Consider the following 22,522-nt stretch of genomic DNA (forward strand, 5'->3'; position numbering starts at 1 on the left):
ACCATTTGCAAGTGATTTTGGAGCCCACCAAAAATAAAATCTGACACTGTTTCCCCTGTTTGCCCATCTATTTCCCATGAAGTGATGGGACCAGATGCCATGATCTCTGTTTTCTGAATGTTGAGCTTTAAGCCAACCTTTCACTCTCCACTTTCACTTTCATCAAGAGGCTTTTTAGTTCCTCTTCACTTTCTGCCAGAAGGGTGGTGTCATCTGCATCTCTGAGATTATAAATATTTCTCCCGGTAATCTTTATTTCAGCTTGTGCTTCTTCCAGCCCAGCGTTTCTCATGATGTACACTGCCTATAAGTTAAATAAGCAGGGTGACAATATATAGCCTTGACTTACTCCTTTTCCTATTTGGAACCAGCCTGTTGTTCCATGTCCAGTTCTAACTGTTGCTTCCTGACCTGCATATAGATTTCTCAAGAGGCAGGTCAGGTGGTCTGGTATTCCCATCTCTTTCAGAATTTTCCACAGTTTATTGTGATTCACACAGTTAAAGGCTTTGGCATAGTCAAGCAGAAATAGACGTTTTTCTGGAACTCGCTTGCTTTTTTGATGATCCAGTGGATGTTGGTAATTTGGTCTCTGGTTCGTCTGCCTTTTCTAAAACCAGCTTGAATATCTGGAAGTTCACGGTTCATGTATTGCTGAAGCCTGGCTTAGAAAATGAGCATTACTTTACTAGCATATAAAGGGTCCCGTGCATTTGTTTCTCAAGTGTAGTGACTCATGTGGAGAAATTACTCAAGAATTTCAAGTAAATTTATTGTCTTGAGAGACAGTCCTATATGTTATTACTAAAAAGAATTAAAATTCAGGAATACTATCTCTAAGATGAATGATATCTCAGGCTCTTTGTATACCCTTTATTTAATTCTCAGAGAAACCTTGTGAAGCAGGTACTGCTATTATCTCTGTTTTATAAATTAAAAAAGTAGCTAATCATGGATAGATATGCATATATGTGCTGCATACTCAGTCGTGTCTAACTCTTTGTGACCCCATGTACTGTAACCCAACAGGCTCCTTTGTCCATGGAATTTTACAGGCAATAATACTGGAGTGGGTTGCCATTCCCTACTCCAGGAGGTCTTCCTGACCCAGGGATTGAACCTGCATCTCTTGTGTTTCCTGTGTTGGCAGGTGGATTCTTTACCACTGCACCATCTGGGAAGCCCCAGTCATGGATGGAACTAGAATTCAAACCCAGGTGTGTCTTATTCTCTGACAGAATACTAAGGACTGTCTTAGACTGCACCTTACAGTACTTTCCTTGCAGTCACATACGACTTACCTGGAGTAGCTAGATTGTTTCCAGGCCCCTCTTCCAATTAACATGAGGCCTTAATATCCTCTCACCTGCCCTTTCTTCCAAGACTAAATTAAGTCCTCTCCTCTGATTTGAGTCTAGTGACTAAGATCCTGTCATCCATGGCCTGACTTCTGTACCCATGTCTACCTTCCTAGTCTTTGCTTAGATGAATAATACACTTTACTCTTTCAGCTGATTAGTCTGCCTATTTCCCAATTCCTATCTCACATAGAGTTCCAACTCTATCCAGCATTTTGTCTAACTGTGCATGAACAACTGGATACTTTCTCAGATGAACTGTAGAAAGGTGAATTGAACAGTGGCAATGGATGGCTAAAAGCATTTTAGTGCATTTTTACATTTTCATAGCTTCTTCTCCAAATTTAAGTTAAAAGTATCTTCTTATCAGGTAAACATATCACCAAGAGAAGCTCCCCTACCCCCTTCCCCCCATTGCAATCTTTTTGTTTTTGTTTTTTACCTTTGAGCCCTTCCTATGTCAAAAATGTCATCCTTATTGAGCCACATTAGGCATTATTGACACTTATTCATCATCCTCTCTTAGGCCCAGTTCAGTTTTCATGTTTCAGACACACTCATGATACAAAGCCATATTATAAGACAATGTCATGTTAGGGCCCTACTGCACTTACCAAACAGAAATTATTTTAGGCTAGAGGCTTCTCAGCCTCAGTGTACCACATCTGTTGACCAACCTTCATCTACAGATCACTCTTTGAGCTGTCTTTTGAGTTTTGTACTTATGGCACACCAATTCCTATAGCTCTGCTATCCTCTGTAAACAAATGATTTCCCCGAGAAACTTCCTAGAAATTCCCAGAAGAGAGCCTGATACAGGATTGTAGTTTAAACTCACTGGTTCCCATAAGAACATGAAAAGGTCAGACTGAAATATTTCACAGGTTTTGGAGACTTAAACATATCAAGGAGAGCCTGCCTGAGAGATTAGAGAAAGCAGTTGAAGCTACCAATACATTATTTAATTCCAAATTAACTGATACATTATTTTAGGCTCATTACTTCTTAGTTTCTTTTTATTTTCTTACAGTCAATGAAGATGTTTTCCCTTTTTAATTTTTAAAATGTAAATTACATAGAGTAAGATGGATACATCTGGAGTGTACAGCTCAATTTCATTTTTATCTACACATGCAACAAAGTAGCACAGAAACAGGAAAGTGCCAAAATCTCCAAATCTGATTAAGAATTTGTCTTTTTCCAGAGAAGGAGAAATATCATATGACATCCCTTATATGTGGATTCTAAAAACAAATAACATAACTTACAAAACAGAAGGAGACTCACAGACTAAGAGAAAGAATTTATGGTTGCCAGGGGGAAGAAAGGGGGGAAGGGATAGTTAGTTTGGTATGGACATATACAGATTACTACATTTGAAATGGATAACCAACAAGGGCATACTGTACAGCACAGGGAACTGTGCTCAATGTTATGTGACAGCCTGGATGGGAAGGATATTTCAGGTGAATGGATACATGTATATGTATGGCTGAGTCCCTTCACTGTTCATCTGCGACTATCACAATATTGTTAATAGGCTATACCCCAATACAAAATTAAAAATTAAAAAAACCTGTCTTTTTCTTTTTAGTACTGTTACTTTTTCTTTGTGTATTTTGGGCCTTTCCTATTACATGTATAAACAAAGGGCTTGTTCCAAGAGCTTGCATGTCACCCTTGTTCAGGGGCTGATCTAATCTTCTCTGTATGGTTCCAATTTTAGTGTATGTGCTGCTGAAATGAGTACTTATATGCTTTTAGCAGTGCTTGGAAGTCAGAGTAGGTTGATGTAAGAGGATGCAAGGGGATTCAGACAAGGGTAAGGAGGCAGGAGTCCCTGATTAAGAAGGCAGTGCAGTGTGGCCCACAGGACCATGGGCTTTAGAATCAAGTCTGTTTTCACTCTTGTTTCCACCATTTATTTACATGCTGGGTGACACCTTAGACAAATCATTGTATGCCTTCTTTCAGATAGGAATATTAGCACCTACTTTATACGATTATTTGGGTATAAACTAATGACACATCTGCAATGTTTGACAGTACCTATAATTGATAGCTAGTATCTTAATAACAGCAAATTGTCACATAAATTAGGAGATGAGACTGATGCAGAGAGACGTATTTGATAGTACTATATGGTGCTCACACTAGAGGTGTTGGATAAGAGGGGTGGGAGGGAGGTCTAAGAGGGAGGGATATATGTATACTGATGGCTGATTCATGTTGTTGTATGGCAGAAATCGACACAACATTGTAAAGCAGTTGTCCTCCAATTAAAAACAAATTGAAAAAAAAATAGTACTGCATGGTTCTCATAGATGGGCCTCTTCAGGTGGAGAGACAGCAGACTTATATATTTGTAACTTTTGTACCCAAGTGTTAACATTTCCCAGGAAAAAGTGTATAAATAACTTAATCAGAAAAATCAGAGTATATTTACAACTAACTTTGAAAATTCCTAAAATAGTTTAATACTAGAGTTGGGGTACATTTTCTATAAAGGGTCAGATAGTGAATATTTTAGGCTTCTTTAAAATTTAGGGTCATACAGTCTTTGTTGCAACTACTCAACTTGACATTGTAGCACAAAAAGTTATATATAATACTTACACAATAAACATAGATGTCTTCTGGTAAAACCTCATTTATGGACACTACAATTCAAATTTTGTATAAGTTTCACATGTTATAGATATTTATTTTATTTTTTTCCTGGCCACTAAAAAAGGTAAAGCCATTTGTAACTCATCAGTTGTATAAAAGCAAGTTGTAGACCATACTCGACCTGAGAACCATTGTTTGCTGATTCCTAGTTTAAGTGAAGAAAATATTTTCAGATTCAAAATAAAGATAAGGGCTTTACCATGCAATTAAGACATGAAAATCTAATTGGCTTTGAAATAAAGTAACTTTTTTTTTCATTGTAAGCAACAGATATTTTAATTGTTTCATATTACCTTTACATATATTCTTTTTTTTTTAATTTAAATTTTGGAACATTCCACTTTTTCTGCTTATCTTGGCAAATCACACTGGAAGAGTAGACAGAAATTAATGAAATCGATTACTTTAAGGAGTGGGGGAAATGAGTAATGGCAGTCAGGGAAGGAATGACATCTATGAATACAACTTTTATTATAGTTTTGACTTTTGAAATAATTTTATATATTCAGAAAATTAAATCAACATGAGAGGAAAAACTCAATTCAAAGAGAAGCATTTCAAATGAATAAAAATTATGGGGTGAAGGGAGGAGGAGCAAGTGAAAACCTATTCCACATAACTCCTGAAGAGAATACTTTGATCGTATACATGCATTTAAAGACAAAAAGGACATACAAACCTTGAAATCTTTTTAATCTTTTGGCCACACCACATGGCATGTGGGATCTTAGTTTTCCAACCAAGGATTGAATTCGTGCAGAGTCTTAACCACTGGACCACCAGGGAAGTCCCTACAAATCTTGAACTCTTAATAGGTTTATTTTTCAGAGTACAAATATATAGCAATTCCGAAACTATTTTGTGTATATTACAGAACTAAGGAAATGAGTAAATATTTCAATAATTTTGAAAGTAAATATTTCAGTTGGGAAGCCAAGGAAGAATAGTGCAAGGCAGGATTAGAACTGGAGGCATAATTATGAATTCATAATTTCTAAAATACATGTTTTTGAACCTCTTATATGGCACCTGAAAGGATCTATAAACAGTGACACACTGGTAGCAATGAATGCATGCAACCAGCATTCAGATCTTGATTTTGAAATACCAGTTCTCACTGAAAACAAAGAAAAGAGTTCCTTGAAGACATGGCTGATTTCCAGTCTGGAGAAAAGAAGATAAAAGATGAGTTTAGAACATCTTGTTGTACCAGAAAAGAAGGAACTGCTCAATAAAATTATGGGAGGCAGGTCAAAAGGATATAGGAGCTGTCTGGATGGGACTCCTGCAGATCAAACCTCAGGAAATTTGAGTATCAAAATAAATGATGGTAATGAACCCACTGAATGAGAAATCATGTGTCGTATACACGCTACTATGCAAAAAATACATAACTACTAAGGACCTACTGTATCTACAGGGAACTCTACTCAATACTCTGTAATGACCTACATGGGAAAAGAATGTAAGAAAGAGTGGATAAATGTGTATGTATAACTGATTCATTTTGCTGTATAGCAGAAACTAGAACAACATTGTAAATCAACTGTATAGCCATAAAAATTAATAAAAAAAACAAAAACAAAAACAAAAACAAAGGGCTTCCCAGGTGGCCCTAGTGGTAAAGAATCCACCTGCCAAAGCAGGAGACACAAGTGATGTGGGTTTGATCCCTGGGTCAGGAGATCCCCTGGAGAAGGAAATGACAACCCTCTCCAGTATACTTGTCTGGGAAAGCCTAAGGACAGAGGAGCCTGACAGGCTAGTCCAATGGGTCCCAAAGAGTTGGACATGACTGAGCACATATGTATAATATTAAGATTGCTATGACATCTTAATGAACTGATGCTTTTATCATTGCAAAATGTTTCCTTTTATCTTGGTGATGCAGTTCACTTCAGTTCAGTTCAGTCTCTCAGTCTTGTACAATTCTTTGCGACCACATGGATCATGGCTTCTGGTCCCATCATTTCATGGGAAATAGATGGGGAAACAGTGGAAACAGTGTCAAGCTTTATTTTTGGGGGCTCCAAAATCACTGCAGATGGTGATTGCAGTCATGAAATTAAAAGACGCTTACTCCTTGGAAGGAAAGTTATGACCAACCTAGATAGCATATTCAAAAGCAGAGATATTACTTTGCCAACAAAGGTCCATCTAGTCAAGGCTTTCGTTTTTCCAGTGGTCATGTATGGATGTGAGAGTTGGACTGTGAAGAAAGCTGAGTGCCGAAGAATTGATGCTTTTGAATTTTGGTGTTGGAGAAGACTCTTGCAAGTCCCTTGGACTGCAAGAAGATCCAACCAGTCCATTGTAAAGGAGATCAGTCCTGGGTGTTCTTTGGAAGGAATGATGCTGAAGCTGAAATTCCAGTACTTTGGCCACCTCGTGCGAAGAATTGACTCATTGGAAAACACCCTGATGCTAGGAGGGATTGGGGGCATGAGGAGAAGGGGATGACAGAGGATGAGATGGCTGGATGACATCACCGACTCGAAGGACGTGAGTTTGAGTGAACTCCGGGAGATGGTGATGGACAGGGAGGCCTGGTGTGCTGCAATTCATGGGGTTGTAAAGAGTCGGACATGACTGAGTGACTGAACTGAACTGGACTGCAGCACGCCAGGCCTCTCTGTCCATCACCAACTCTCGAAGTTTACTCAAACTCATGACCATTGAATTGGTGATGCCATGCAACCATCTCATCCTCTGTCGGCCCCTTCTCTTCCCACCTTCAATCTTTCCCAGCATCAGGGTCTTCTCAAAGGAGTCAGTTCTTTGCATCAGGTGGCCAAAGTATTGGAGTTTCAGCTTCAGCATCAGTCCTTCCAAAGAATAGTCAAGACTGATTTCCTTTAGGACAGACTTGTTGTTGGATCTCCTTGCAGTCCAAGGGACTCTCAAGAGTCTTCTCCAACACCACAGTTCAGAAGCATCAATTCTTCAGCACTTAGCTCTCACATCCATACATAACTACTGGAAAAACCATAGTCTTGACTAGACGGACCTTTGTTGGCAAAATAATGTCTCTACTTTTTAATATGCTGTCTAGCATGGTCATATTTTTTCTTCCAAGGAACAAGTGTCTTTTAATTTCATAGCTGCATTCACCATCTGCAGAGATTTTGGAGCCCCATAAAATAAAGTCTGTCACTGTTTCCACTGTTTGCCCATCTATTCCCCATGAAGTGATGGGACCAGATGTCATGATTTTAGTTTTCTGAATGATGAGTCTTTTTTTTTAATTTTATTTTATTTTAAAATTTTACATAATTGTATTAGTTTTGCCAAATATCAAAATGAATCCGCCACAGGTATACATGTGTTCCCCATCCTGAACCCTCCTCCCACCTCCTTCCCCATACCATCCCTTTGGGTCGTCCCAGTGCACCAGCCCCAAGCATCCAGTATTGTGCATTGAACCTGGACTGGCAACTCGTTTCATACATGATATTTTACATGTTTCAATGCCATTCTCCCAAATCTTCCCACCCTCTCCCTCTCCCACAGAGTCCATAAGACTGTTCTATACATCAGTGTCTCTTTTGCTGTCTCGTTACCATCTTTCTAAATTCCATATATATGCGTTAGTATACTGTATTGGTGTTTTTCTTTCTGGCTTACTTCACTTGAGTCTTAAGCCAACTTTTTCACTCTCCTCTTTCACTTTCAGCAAGAGGCTTTTTAGTTCCTCTTCACTTTCGGCCATAACGGTGGTGTCATCTGCATATCTGAGGTTATTGGTATTTCTCCTGGCAATCTTGATTCCAGCTTTATCCAATCCAGCATTTCTCATGATGTACTCTGCATATAAGTTAAATATGCAGGGTAACAATATCCAGCCTTGATGTACTCCTTTCCCAATTTGGAACCAGTCTGTTGCTCCATGTCCAGTTCTAACTATTGCTTCCTGACCTGCATACAGATTTCTCAAGAGGCAGGTAAGTTGGTCTGGTATTCCCATTTCTTTAAGAAGTTTCCCAAGTTTGTTGTGGTCCACACAATCAAAGGCTTTGGCATAGTCAATAAAGTAAAAGTAGATGTTTTTCTGGAACTCTTTCTTTTTATATGATCCAATGGATGTTGGCAATTTGATCTCTTGTTTCTCTGCCTTTTCTTACTTTAAATCCCATATGCCCTGGAATTTATGGTCACATTCACCATTTGTATTGGAATGCATGACATTTTCCCCATCCTTTTACACTAAACTTATCTTTGTCTTTTTATTTCCCATACAATGTATGTAGTCAGAATGTTTTTTAATCTTGTATGACACGAGTTCTTTGGAATCTTTAGCCCAATATAGTTAATACAATGATTAATACTTTGATTTTATGTTTGTCATTATTTTATGTTTCCTCATTATGTCATCTGTTTTCTCTTCTCTGTCACAACTTTACTCACTCACTTCTTTTGAATCTTTAAATCAAATCAGTTCAAGTAAGTTTTGGTATTCCATTTTATTTATTCAGTTGACTGTTTGGCTATACTTTTTTGTTTCTGTTTTTTGTAGTTGCTCCTTGGGTTATGGTATGCAACCTTAACTTATCAGAGTCCACCCATGAATTAATATATTCTACCCCACCCAAAAATCCTACTACTGGGCATATACCCTGAGAAAGCCACTATTCTAAAAGACACAATGTACCACAATATTCATTGCAGCATTATTTACAATAGCCATGTTGTGGAAGCAAAATAGATGTGCATCTATGGATGAATGTATAAAGAAGCTATGGTATATATATACAATGGAATATTACTTATTTATAAAAAGAACACATTTGAGTTAGTTCTAGTGAGGTGGATGAACCTAGAATTTGTTATATAGAGTAAAGCGAGTCAGAAAGAGAAAAGCAAATGTCATATATTAATGCATATATATGGAATCTAGAAAAATGGTACTGATGAACCTATTTACAGGGAAGAAACGGAGACACCCATGTAGAAAATGGGCTTGTGGATACAGTAGGGGAAGAAGAGAGTGGGACAAATGGAGGAAAGCACTGACATATATACACTACGTATGTAAAACAGATCCCCAGTGAGAAGTTGCTGTATAACACAAGGCAGCCTCCAGCCTGGAGCTCTCTGATGACCTAAAATGGTGGGGTTGGGGGAGGGGAGGAAGCCTCAATGGAGAGGGGGTATATGTATGATTATGGCTGATTTGCATTGTTGCACAGCTGAAACCAACACAAAATTGAAAAGCAATTTTTCACCAATCAAAACATAAATTTGAAAAAACAAAATAAAATATTTTTTATACTACCCCATAGGTAATGTAAGAAACTTTTAACAGTATACATTTGTTTATCTCATTTTGACCTGTATGCAATTATTGCTGAGTACATATTTCTACCTTTGTTACAAATCTCTCAATGTGCTGTATTTTTTTTTAACCTTAAAAAGTAAATCCTCTTTCCTAGCAAATGAGAAAGGATAAAAATATTTTATGTTTACTCACATATTCACCCCTTTTAATATATGTCATTCTTTTCTGTTTAATCTAAGTCTCCATCTTGTACTATTTTACATCAGCCTGGAGTGCATATAATTTTGGAATACTTGGATAGAAATCTAACAGGAAGTGGCAGAACATGTCTATTTCAAGGCTTGTCTAATCACATTTGCCAAAAATGGGTCAAATTAGTGAAATCACTGATAAACTATCTTATAGTTTATAAAGTGCCTTCATAAACATTTGATATTTTGTGTATTGTTTTTCCATTTTGTCGATGATTAAACTGAAGTAAAAGGTAGGTGGTATAATCTCAAATTAGAACTCAAATATTTTGATGACAAATAGCCTATTCTTTTGCCTATATTGCTTAGTCTCTGTGACTGACACATATCGAGCATCCTTCATCAATATGATTTCCAGCATACTTTTAACTTGAGTAGTTTTCTAATTGTATTTTGCCTCAATTGGTCTCTAGCTCCTATTGGGGTTCCTGGGTACCAAAGAGTTAATGTACTATGTCAAACCCTTTCTACTTAAGTTTCCTGGGAGATTACAGAGAGCTGCCTACTTTTTTTATTCAACCCAAGGGGCTGCATCCCAGAGGGAAATAGAAGTAGGTGCATCTAGATAAATTAAATGTTAAAGTTGAAATTTCTTGCTCTTGTCATTCAGGGATATACTGAGCATCCAGTATTGGTATGTGCAAGTAGTTAAAACTCCTCTTGAAAACCCAAAGCTAAGGCTTTGTGAAACACTTCATATCTGAAGAAATGACTATGGGGAGGAAGAAGTAGCTTGAGAGAGAGAGAGAGACTTTGTGTGTGTGTGTGTGTGTATAAAGGGAGTATGGATGGGGTTGTGTGGTCTGAAGGTTAAAAATAATTTTATTAAATCTGATATTAGCAGGATCCCATTTATTGGATAATATGAAAAGTAATAACAAACCTTAATGTCAACTGAAAAAATAAAAAACCTTCTTTGGCCAGCCCTAGGACTTGATGTGAAGAAGAAATGGTTAGGAAATTTTTGTTGAAATATTTAATAGTAGCTGATACTTAGTAATATATTCAGTATGCAAAAACTATATCAGACTTTCTAAGATAACTATGTTAGATAGATATTATTGTTTACAATATTTAACAGAAAAGTAAACAGCAGAAGCTTACCCAAGTTCACACAGCTGGTAATCTGCAAAGATGAAACATATACCCAGATATTTCTGTATCATACTTGAGGGTTTATTTTTTACCTTAAAGAATGGAAATTCTAAGAAATCTAGGCAATGTTTGAACTGATGACCATCTCCTTGAAATATTCCATGGGAGTATACTCTATCCCACTCTCTTAATTTTTCTTCCTGATGTCCGGATGTTCTTGAGCAAGATGCTCTCAACAATCTTGCTATTCTTCAGGGCTCAATCTGAGATTTCAATTTTGTATTTTGCACAGTTTCCTAACAGATCTCATCTATTCCAATGACCATAGATATCAACTACTGTTCAATATTTCTGATTTGATGACCAATATTTCTGTTGAGCTGTTTTTCCTGAAGTTCAGACTCTGTATTCAAAAGCATAGTGTGTAAGAACAAGTTTAGCACTGAAAATGTACGTGAATGGACTGAGCATAAATATCCCTTGTTTACCACTACAAAAGAAAGGGAGATGGCACGAAGAAATGATTCTATGTCTTATATTTGTTCCACTCGCATTCATTCTTTGCATGCCTCCTAAGAAACTTTCATATTCTAGAAACTATGTTGATGGCAGATATGTGAAGACAAATAAAATCCCATCTATGTTTTACAGTATTTAGCAGTCCGTGTATATGATGGGGGTTTGGTTGGGTAGGTATACATGAAAACAGTACCTTATAAAAGTATAGAAGAGACTATAGTAAAAACTGCACAGCTGAAATATTCCCCAGAAGACCAAAAGCAATACCCCTAGCCAAAAAAAGCAAAAAAGGAAAGGGTTATATGCTTTTGGGAAATGAGGATTTCCTCCTGGGGTGGAAGGGTCAGCATAAAATTTGCTAAATAGGCAAAGTTTGACAGATTACATACAGAATGAGGTTTACAGCATTTGAAAATCTACTACCATCTCCAAAATGCACTTTCTTGGGACTTGATAGGAGGCTTGCTGCCATGGTGGGAGATAAATAAGATCTGTCCAACTGCTTAGGGGCTCCAAGTCGGTGGGTGAGGCTCTTTTACAAGCTGACAAAACAGAACTGCATAGAAAATACCCCAAAATGTTCATATATAATATGAACAAAGGGCTGCTGGCTATTTATTACATTTTCTTGGTTATCTTCTAAAGAATTACAAAATAAAATATCAATTCACAATCAAACTTCAGTTTAGCCAAATGATTTCCAATGTCCCCTAAATTTTCCCTTGGAGACTGATGATTTTTCATCTGTTGCAATTTGAACTTTAAAATAAATTCTCTAATGAGGTTAATGCCTCACATGAACTCTTGACTTCTTTTGTCTCTCCCTTTATTTTTGTGTTTTGCCATTATTTTTGTGCAATTGAAATTATTACTTTAATAAGTTGTATTTACATATGCATGTATTCATTGTGCTTACCGAATACAAATGTGATTTATAAATGGTTAGCTTAAATATGTGTATTTCTCTGGTAATTTATATCAATTATCCAACACTGGGATATCTTAAATCTCAAAAGTTTCATAAGCTGCAAGACTGTATATTTTACCTTTGAAAACATAATCTGTGAACTCTTTAATGACATTGATCAGTTGATAAGTTGTGTCCAATTCTTTGCACTCAGGCTGCCCTGTCATTCACTGTCTCCCAGTTTGTTCAGATTCATGTAAGAGACTTTAACAATAAAATCAAAATTTAGTTTAATGCATAGGTGGAGTTAAAATTTTTACCTTACAAAGGTAAATGGAATGATTGGGATATTTTTCATTTTGAATTTCAATGACTAATTCAGTCATTGATCAAGAGAAACAAGATGAATATGATACTAATGTATGGCTTCAACATTTTTTCTTGAAATAATAAATAATAACTTGAAGTATGGGCCAAAGGTGTTTGAGCTAGAAACTATCATATTTTGTGTAGGAAAATGAAGGCATTACAGATACATAACTCCCAAGGGTGTATCCATGTTCCATTTCTCCTAGCTTTTCATTTTAAAACCACTATATCATCAATATTAATATATTACAGATACTTGTTCATGATTTTTTGAGCCCAGAGTGGTGTTTATGCTCATGTATAAAATAGAGTAATAAATACCAAGATCATAAATTTAATAATTAAATTAGTTTATAAATTTACTTTCTAGCATTTGCTATTCACCATAGTGTAGATATCTACAGGGATCTCTGTGCAAGAGAACTACTGAAGATCATGTGGAAAAGCTGTAGAAAAGATTCTGAGTATCTGTCAGTAACTCAAACAAAGCAGCTCTGCTTTGACATGAGTTTCATATTTGGCTAGAAATGTTGGAAAACCACCTCTTTAGGATAAATTACTGTAAGTAAAATTCCTATGTTAGAGGACATGAATATGTTTAAGGCTTTTTGACAAATGTTGGCAGTTTCTTTTTATTAATATTTTATCAAATATATGCTTCTGTATATAGTGTAAGAAAAACCGCTCATCTCCCTCTGCTCCTCCCCACTCCTGTCCAGCACTGAGCTTTATCCAAAAGTGTTACTGCTTTTTGCTTATGTGATTTCAGATCTGGCTAAAGAGTTCATATTCCCACTTCTCATGGCTGTTCTCAATAACTCTGAGGTGCAGCTTTTCCTTCTGATTGGAATTCCAGGATTGGAACATGCCCACGAGTGGATCTCCATTCCCATTTGCCTCCTATATCTGGTTGCCATCATGGGCAACAGTACCATTCTCTTTATCATAAAGACAGAGCCCTCACTTCATGAACCCATGTATTATTTTCTTGCCATGTTGGCTATCTCTGACCTGGGCCTGTCCTTCTCCTCTCTCCCTACCATGCTGAGAATCTTCTTGTTCAATGCCATGGAAATTTCACCCAATGCCTGCTTTGCTCAAGAATTTTTCATCCATGGATTCACAGTCATGGAGTCCTCAGTACTGCTGGTTATGTCTTTGGATCGCTTTCTTGCCATTCACAGTCCCCTGAGATATAATTCTCTCTTGACTAGCAACAGAGTTGCTAAAATGGGACCGATTTTAGCCACCAGGAGCCTTCTCTTAGTGCTTCCATTTCCTTTCATGCTAAGGAGATTGAAATATTGTCAGAAGAATGTCCTTTCTCACTCATATTGTCTTCATCAGGATACCATGAAGCTGGCCTGCTCTGACAACAAGATCAATGTTATCTATGGTTTCTTTGTTGCTCTCTGTACTATGCTGGACTTGGCTTTCATTGTTCTTTCTTATACACTGATCCTGAAGACTGTACTCAACATTGCATCTTTGGCAGAGAGACTTAAGACCCTTAACACCTGTGTCTCCCATTTCTGTGCTGTACTCATTTTCTATGTGCCCATCATTACTCTGGCTGCCATGCACCGCTTTGCCAAGCACAAAAGCCCCTTTGCTATAATCCTTATTGCAGACATATTCTTGTTGTTGCCACCCCTAATGAACCCCATTGTGTATTGTGTAAAGACTCAACAAATCCGGGAGAAAGTCTTGGAGAAGCTATCTAACATATGTAGGAGATAAGATGAGGATGAGATGTTGGATGGCACCACCAATTCAATGGACATGAACTTAGGCAAACTCCAGGAGATAGTGAGGGACAGGGAGGCCTGGTGTGCTGCAGTCCGTGTGGTTGCAAAGAGTCGGACACAATTTAGCGACTGACCGACAACAACAAGAGACAAGAATTGAATATTTAGGCAATAAACTGTTGACCAGTATTTATTGGCATCTACAATATATTCAGGACTTTCCCCGATGGCTCAACAGGTAAAAGAATTCACCTGCAATGCAGGAGACATGGGAGATGCAAGTTCAATCCCTGGGTCAGGAAAATCCCCTGGAGAAGAAAATGGCAATCCACTCCAGTATTCTTGCCTGAAAAATCCCACGGAGAGAGGAGCCTGGCAGGGTAGTGTCTATGGCATCACAAAGAGTTGGACATGGATGAGCAACTAAGCACACACAGTGGATTCAGTGCCACAGCATTTACCATTTAATGGAAGACTGGGGGAGAGTGAAGAGCTGTGCAGTATGGAATTTATTATAAAGTCAGGAATACATTATGAATAGAGCATTTAATTTGACAAATAGTGATGGAATATTTATAAGTAGTATGAGGGAACCAGATTTTGGTACTTTTAAATGTCTTCAGAGGAGTCTGAGCCTCAGAATTCTCACAGGAAGTTGCAGTTCATATCTTCCCTTTTCCCATCATTTCTGGGTTACATATGTTACAAAGTTTAACAATTACAATATTAGATACAAAGGACTTCATCCTAGGTCCCTCAGAGCATTGTAAACTCTCAGGTCAAATCAGATCAGTCGCTCAGTCGTGTCCGACTCTTTGCGGCCCCATGAATCGCAGCATGCCAGGCCTCCCTGTCCATCACCAACTCCCGGAGTTCACCCAGACTCATGTCCATTGAATCAGTGATGCCATCCATCCATCTCATCCTCTGTCATCCCCTTCTCCTCCTGCCCCCAATCCCTCCTAGCATCAGAGTCTTTTCCAATTAGTCAACTCTTCGTATGAGGTGGCCAAAGTACTGGAGTTTCAGCTTTAGCATCATTCCTTCCAAAGAAATCTCAGGGTTGATCTCTTTCAGAATGGACTGGTTGGATCTCCTTGCAGTCCAAGGGACTCTCAAGAGTCTTCTCCAACACCACAGTTCAAAAGCATCAATTCTAGATGTCCATGAGCAGATGAATGGATAAGAAAGCTATGGTACATACACACAATGGAGTATTACTCAGCCATTAAAAAGGAATACATTTGAATCAGTTCTAATGAGGTGGATGAAACTGGAGCCTATTATACAGAGTGAAGTAAGCCAGAAAGAAAAACACCATTACAGTATACTAAGGCATATATATGGAATTTAGAAAGATGGTAACAATAACCCTGTGTACGAGACAGCAAAAGAGACACTGATGTATAGAACAGTCTTATGGACTCTGTGGGAGAGGGAGAGGGTGGGAAGATTTGGGAGAATGGCATTGAAACTTGTAAAATATCATGTATGAAACGATTTGCCAGTCCAGGTTCAATGCACAATACTGGATGCTTGGGGCTGGTGCACTGGGATGACCCAGAGGGATGGTATGGGGAGGGAGGAGGGAGGAGAGTTCAGGATGGGGAACACATGTATACCTGTGGCGGATTCATTTTGATATTTGGTAAAACTAATACAATTATGTAAAGTTTAAAAATAAAATAAAATTAAAAAAAAAAACAGAAAAAAAAAAAAGCATCAATTCTTCAGCACTCAGCCTTTTTCACAGTCCAACTCTCACATCCATACATGACCACAGGAAAAAACATAGCCTTGACTAGACGAACCCTTGTTGGCAATGTAATGTGTCTGCTTTTGAATATGCTGACTAGGTTGGTCATAACTTTCCTTCCAAGGAGTAAGCATCTTTTAATTTCATGGCTGCAGTCACCATCTGCAGTGATTTTGGAGCCCAGAAAAGTAAAGTCTGACACTGTTTCCACTGTTTCCCCATCTATTTCCCATGAAATGATGGGACCGGATGCCATGATCTTCATTTTCTGAATGTTGAGCTTTAAGCCAACTTTTTCACTCTCCATTTTGACTTTCATCAAGAGGCTTTTTAGTTCCTTTTCACTTTCTGCCATAGGGTGGTGTCATCTGCATATCTGAGGTTATTGATATTTCTCCCGGCAATCTTGGTTCCAGCTTGTGTTTCGCCTAAATCAAGGAATCTTTTCTGACAGTGACCTTAAAACATCAGCTTTGCCTAGCATTCCTTTCCCCTGTATCTAATATCAAATTATTGCTTTCTAATTTTCCACTGGTTAATGTTTACTCACTTAGCTCTAGCCATACTGGCACTGGTCTTTTTGTTTTTCCTACCTTTCAGTTTTGGGTTTTTTTTACTTTGTCTTTGTTTTTTTTTTTTTTTTTTTTTTCCAACCTCAGACCATTGACATTTATTCTGCATTTTTGGAATGCTTTTCCTTTCAATCATTTCATATCTCACATAATTTAGAATTTTATTGAACCCCCCCATTTGGTTTCCTTCAGACCACTTGTTTCCTTCAGACCACTTGGTGTTATCTGAAATGGTTACTCATTGATTTTTCTATTGTCTGTGTCTCTCAGCTCTGTAACAACCTAGAGGGGAGGGATGGGGAAGGAGGCAGAGGGATAGTCAAGAGGGAGGGACATAGGTATACCTGTGGCTGATTCATGATGATATTTGGCAGAAACCAACACAATGCTGTAAAGCAATTATCCTCCAATTAAAAATAAAACAAACAAACAAACAAAATACAAAAATATAAACCAAGAACAAAGTCTTTAATATTTTGCCCACTGTGTTTCTAGGATGCAGACTCTGCCTAGGGAAACACACACACACACACACACACACACTCAACAAATTCTTGTGGACTGAGGGAATATTCCTTCACTCACACATTTTGGGCTTCCCTGGTAGCTCAGCTGGTAAAGAATCCACCTGCAATGCAGGAGACCCCAGTTCAATTCCCCGGTCAGGAAGATCCACTGGAGAAGGAAATGGAAACCCACTCCACTATTCTTGCCTGGGAAATCCCATGGACAGAGGAGCCTGGTGGGATACAGTCATGAAGAGTTGGACACCACTGAATGACTAAGCATACTTGGACTATGTAAAAAGCCTTGTGGGATAGACATTGTTAGATCCATTTTAATAGAAAAAGTTCCTAAGTTCACAGTTAGAATGCAGAACTTTCTCAAAACTGACTCCAAGTTTATTCTACTGACCAGTATATCACAATAACTCTTTAATTCATTATATGATATAAGAGAACATGACTCCCACTGAAGGATTGAAATTGCCTGTAGATGGCATACATATTGTTTCCAGATGTGGAGTTGTAATGTATGCTTCAGTATTTTTAGTGGCTCTGTGGTTGTTTTGAAGTTTTGTGGGGGCTTCCCAAGTGAAACTAGTGCTAAAGAACCTGCCTGACAATGAGGGAAACACATGAGCAGTGGGTTCAATCCATAAACCACTCATGATACTCAAGGACATATTCTATTTGCTGTCTATAAGTAATCTTGGATCTTTCAAGTGATATCATCTAAGGTTTCCACATAGCTGTCATTGAAAACAGTTTTCTTATGCCAGACTGGATGAAGCACTGGTTGGCAGTGGGGCATGACACATGAAATGTTAAATGCCAAATGTGATAGGTAGCCTTGAATGAGACTAACTTTAGTGAGAGAGAACAGCCTCCACATAAAGGTCCTAGTAGAGAATTCTATCCTTGGCCCTCTGTCACTCTCTTTCTAGACCCTGAACTAAAACTATGCAGGAACACAACATCCTCATGCTTCCCTCTAGATGTTCAAAACTACCCTTGGTAGTATCTTATCCAGGCCTGCTTTCCTTGCAAATATCTCCAAGTCAAAATTACAAATACTGTTCAGACAAGTATTATTCAAAAAATCCATTAAAAAAAATCTGGAGCAATGTAGTAGAGCTGCAGTGCGCAAATAGGAGCGTGTAAGGAATTCTCTCCTTTTAGTTCATTGGCTTATAACGATAGGGTCAGTGCCTCCACCTCAGTCCACTTACCACCACCCACCCCCACGTTATCTACTCTTCTCTGACTTGCTAGGGAAGAGCAATGGCAATAAGAACAACTTCAGATATTTTCCTGAAGACAGGGTCCTCTCCCTCACCTCTGTGTCAGGTTAGCAAATGCTGTTCTCTCAGGCTGGACCATCACTTTCCAGTTTGCCTGTCTAACTTCAATACATCCCTGAAGGCTGCCTTCTATGCCAACTCAAGGAAATCTTTCATTCCATTTCTTTCTCTAGCTGGAGGAAGAAATCTTTCTTTTAGCTTCTATATCAACATTTTTCACTTTAACACAGTTAACATATGGAACACAGTTAACGTATGGTTAACAAAGAATAACAAAAGGTAGTGTCTTTAAAACATACATACAAACAAACAAACAAAAAAAAACAGATATTCATTTAACTTAAAAATCTGCAATTTGGGCTGGGCTCAGAGTACATTGGTTGTTTCACCAGGTGCAAGTGGGAAAGACAGGAAGGTTGGGTGTTAGAATAATTTGAAGATTCATTGACACTAGCAGCTGATAATGATCCAACCAAGTCTGAGGCCTCAGCTGAGTCTATTGGCTAAAACACCTAAATGTGACCTCTCCATGTGGTTTGAGCTTCTGCTCAGTATGATGGCCAGGTTTCAAAAGCAAGCACTGAGTGACAGCTATAGATACATATCGAAAGAGAGACAGAAAAAGAGGGAGAGAGAAAGAGAGTGAATGTCAATGAGTAACATACCACCTCTTATGACCCAGCCTCATAAGTCTTATAGCATTGCTACCTCAACATCCAATCCACTGAGCTGCTGAGTCTGACCCAGTTACAAGGGGAGAAGCAACATACTCCAACCCCTGATGGAGGACTCAGGCATTTCTGGAAGAGAATTGGGGATGAGAGGTAACCCTGTGGCCTTCTTTGGAAAATACAAGCCACCATGTCATATTGCCATGTATTTCCTTGATACCACAGTGAGGGTTCCATGACAGCTGTGACTTCTTATTTGTTCAGTAAATAAATAACAATCCTTCCACTTCATGCACATTAGATATTATAAAGAATAGAAGAGTAAGGGTACATTTAAAAAACAGTGCCTCCAAGATTAGACCCAGCTAGGAACAAAAGGCATGGGTCACACGATCACAGATCTGTTTGGTCTTCACACTGTAGACGATGGGATTCATCAGAGGAGGGAAGAGAAGATACACAAAGCCCAGAATCACCTGGACCAGATGGGGTGCCTGCTTCCCAAAGCGGTGGATGACAGACAGGCCAATCATGGGAGTATAGAAAAGGAGCACAGCACAGATGTGGGAAACACAGGTGTTAAGATCTTTGAGCCTCTCGGCCCTGGATGCAATGGACAGCACGGTGCGCAGGATCAGGGCATAGGAGAAGAGAATGAGCAGTGAGTCTATACCCACTGTAGAAACAATGACAAATATGCCATAAATGCTGTTGGCTCTGATGTCTGCACAGGCCAACTTCATCACTTCCTGGTGGAGGCAGTAGGAATGTGAGAGGACTGGGGAGCCACAATATGGGAATTTTTTGAGCATAAAAGGTAAAGGAATAATGAGTGCTACACTGCGACCCAAAGAAGCCAGGCCGATCCTGCCAATGACTGTGTGGGTGAGAATGGAAGCATAGTGCAAGGGGCGACAAATGGCCACAAAGCGGTCAAAGGCCATAGACAGTAGTACAGAGGACTCCAGGAAGGACAAGCAGTGAATGAAAAAGAGCTGGGCAAAACAGGCATCATGGCCAATGTCTCGTGCCCCAACCCAAAAGATGCCTAGCACTGTAGGGAGGGTGCAAAGAGACAGACCCAGGTCAGTCAGAGCCAGCATGGACAGGAAGAGGTACATTGGCTCATGGAGCGAGGGCTCTGTTTTAATGATAAGGATGATAGTGCAGTTGCCCAGGATGGAGACTATGTATATGAAGCACAGTGGGATGGAGATCCAGGTGTGCATGTGCTCCAGGCCAGGAATGCCACTCAGCAGGAAGGTGGAGGACATGCTGCTGCTATTCTCCAGGGACCTCAATGGCATTGTGTGTGGAAGGAAGGGGAAAGTTGGGCTTCCCTCAAATTCCTGAAATGAACTGAGGAAAAGCTAGTGACTGTACCTAGGAAGATATTTTTTTTAAAAAGAGAAAGGTTAGAATCAAATAGATTTAACTCCTCCAGAGGTCATTTCCTTCCAGTCCCTGATTTCCTCTCAATGTTTTTGTTTTTGTTTTTTTAAAAGAGAAAATATTCTCTTTGAAATTTTTTTGCCTTGCTTCTTCAGGCTAAGACTTGTGAAACATCTTCACTACAGTGCATATAATTCACTGTAGCAGATATCTAAGTTGGTTCTACTTAATTTCATTTACCTCTTATGAGTAGGTCTTTGAAGAAACACTTCCTCATATGCCTCTTTTCTGCTGGGGCTCTCACTAATGTTTCAACTTTTCTTCCAGCTTCTCTTCTTTTCCTTCTTAGTTCCTTTCCTATTGCATTATCTTTTTTCTTCCTTCCTTCTCTCCCTTCCTCCTTCCTTCCTTTTCTCTTCCCTTCCTTTCCTCTTTTTTCCTTCCTACTTTCTGTTTAATTTCCAGTTGTGTATAATTGGTAAACTTAGATACCTTCTCACTTTCTCCTTTGATCTTCCTACTTTGGAAGCCTAGCTTGATCCAGAAAACACATAAATGATATGATACTCAGCTCACAGAATTCCAGAGAGATAACTGGAGGGTACAGGAATGGCTGGCTGTAAAGTTAATATTGGCTGCTGGGATAAGAAATCAAAGCTCTGATGCTCAAAATAGTCAGAAACTGCCATTCCTTATAAGTCTATAAATTCAACTACTGTGAACCTAGGTGGGAGGAGACCCTGGCGCACCATCGACCATGGCCATGACCCCAATCACAAGGCAGAGTCCAAGTGCATCCAGAGAGCAAAAGGCAACAATGCTGGGGCTTATTCTGTCGATGAGAAGATGAAGACTTAGAAGAGGATAGTTACTGGGTGGAAACCATGTGTTAATTTTAGCCTCCTGACTTCCAGGGCATTGATCTTTCCACTAATCCCACTACAATGTGAACTCAAAATGGGTGAGGGTTTTGCTTTGTTGACTTCTGTCAAGACAGTGCTTAGAAGGTACCTTAGGACACAGAAAGTACCCAGCAATTTTTTTTTATGAAAGAGTAAGAGCTCAATTTTATTTAGCTAGCTGTTACTAACTTCATGCACGTTTTATCTCCTTAAAAAAATCTGTGAATAAAGTTCTATTAAGAGTACCATGTTACGGGTGAAGAAACAGAGGTTTAGAAAAATTTGACATTTCTAAGCTCAAACTCAAAGTAAAATGGCCAAAATGGGATTTGAATCAAGATCTAATTTTTCTCTAGATTTCAAGCTCAAAATCATGGCTACTTACAACACTGTACAACACTGTCAACTATCAGCAACTAGCATGAAATGAAGGCTTAATGGACCTTCAAAAAGAAGGTACTGACTCTTTCATTGAATTAATAAATAAACTTCCTGGAGAAATACACACAATTGTATACACAGACATTTTCTTTCTTGCTACCAGTGAAATGAACAGTAAGGGTCATGAACTCACTGTTCGCTTGCAGGTCAGGTTGACTCTCAGTGTTCCTCAGTTTCTTCTTTGGCCGTGATCAGTGCTCAGCACATTATTTATCAAAGAATTCAGAAGAGCTGCAGTAAACTTACACATCAAGTAAGCTATGTGGTGACAGGCAAGTTACATGGTGGTTAACAATGAAATTCATAAAAGCTAAGGCAGAAAATATTTTGACATGAAAATGAGGTAGGATGGTGAAGAAGAAAGAACACATTTTTTGGACATCTGCTATATGCCAGCCACTGCACAAAGAACATGGCAAGTGAAATAGCATTTAGACCTTAGAAAAGCTTTGCAAGTTAATATTATTGCCTCAAATGGCAAATAAGGCAAGAGAAGCTTAGAGAATTTGTAATGTGCCTCGAGTCTTACAGCCAATCAGCAGCAGAAATGGGATTCAAGCTTAAATCTCTGGAACTCCAAGGCACAGTCTGGAAATTCAGAAGTGTTTGGTTAACAAATCCAGCCTGAGACAGCCTGGAATGGGTAGAGATTAAATGAAAAATGATAAAGAGAAATAGCAAAGGTCTGGGTGCCTACCTCCATTTAGTCAAGATGGACTCTTTGGAATCAATGCTTGTACTTCAGAATTTAAGGGAGCAGAGCAGAACAGGAATCAGAAAGAGGATTTTTGA

The 22,522-nt window shown here is 38.7% G+C and overlaps 2 protein-coding genes and 1 non-coding gene across 3 annotated transcripts; 1 reads left to right on the plus strand and 2 right to left on the minus strand.

Annotated features, from left to right (window-relative positions):
- Nucleotides 1–3,001: 3,001 nt before the first annotated feature.
- LOC112579781 lies at nucleotides 3,002–3,108 on the minus strand. Its single transcript, XR_003104114.1, has one exon. It is a non-coding gene; the product is annotated as a U6 spliceosomal RNA (small nuclear RNA).
- A 10,137-nt stretch (nucleotides 3,109–13,245) lies between these two features.
- LOC112579458 (olfactory receptor 51A7) lies at nucleotides 13,246–14,184 on the plus strand. Its single transcript, XM_025265903.2, has one exon. It carries the CDS (start codon nucleotides 13,246–13,248, stop codon nucleotides 14,182–14,184), a length of 939 nt encoding a protein of 312 aa, XP_025121688.2.
- A 5,176-nt stretch (nucleotides 14,185–19,360) lies between these two features.
- On the minus strand, nucleotides 19,361–20,302 carry LOC112579459 (olfactory receptor 51G2-like). Its single transcript, XM_044928972.2, has one exon. It carries the CDS (start codon nucleotides 20,300–20,302, stop codon nucleotides 19,361–19,363), a length of 942 nt encoding a protein of 313 aa, XP_044784907.2.
- Nucleotides 20,303–22,522: the final 2,220 nt, after the last annotated feature.

The sequence above is a fragment of the Bubalus bubalis genome, chromosome 16 (genome assembly GCF_019923935.1).
Source record: "Bubalus bubalis isolate 160015118507 breed Murrah chromosome 16, NDDB_SH_1, whole genome shotgun sequence".
Classification (NCBI taxonomy): Eukaryota; Metazoa; Chordata; class Mammalia; order Artiodactyla; family Bovidae; genus Bubalus; species Bubalus bubalis.

Excerpts from the sequence above, each read along its gene's own strand:
- LOC112579458 (XM_025265903.2), top strand. The coding sequence starts at position 13,246 with ATGGCTGTTCTCAATAACTCTGAGGTGCAGCTTTTCCTTCTGATTGGA.
- LOC112579459 (XM_044928972.2), bottom strand. The coding sequence starts at position 20,302 with ATGCCATTGAGGTCCCTGGAGAATAGCAGCAGCATGTCCTCCACCTTC.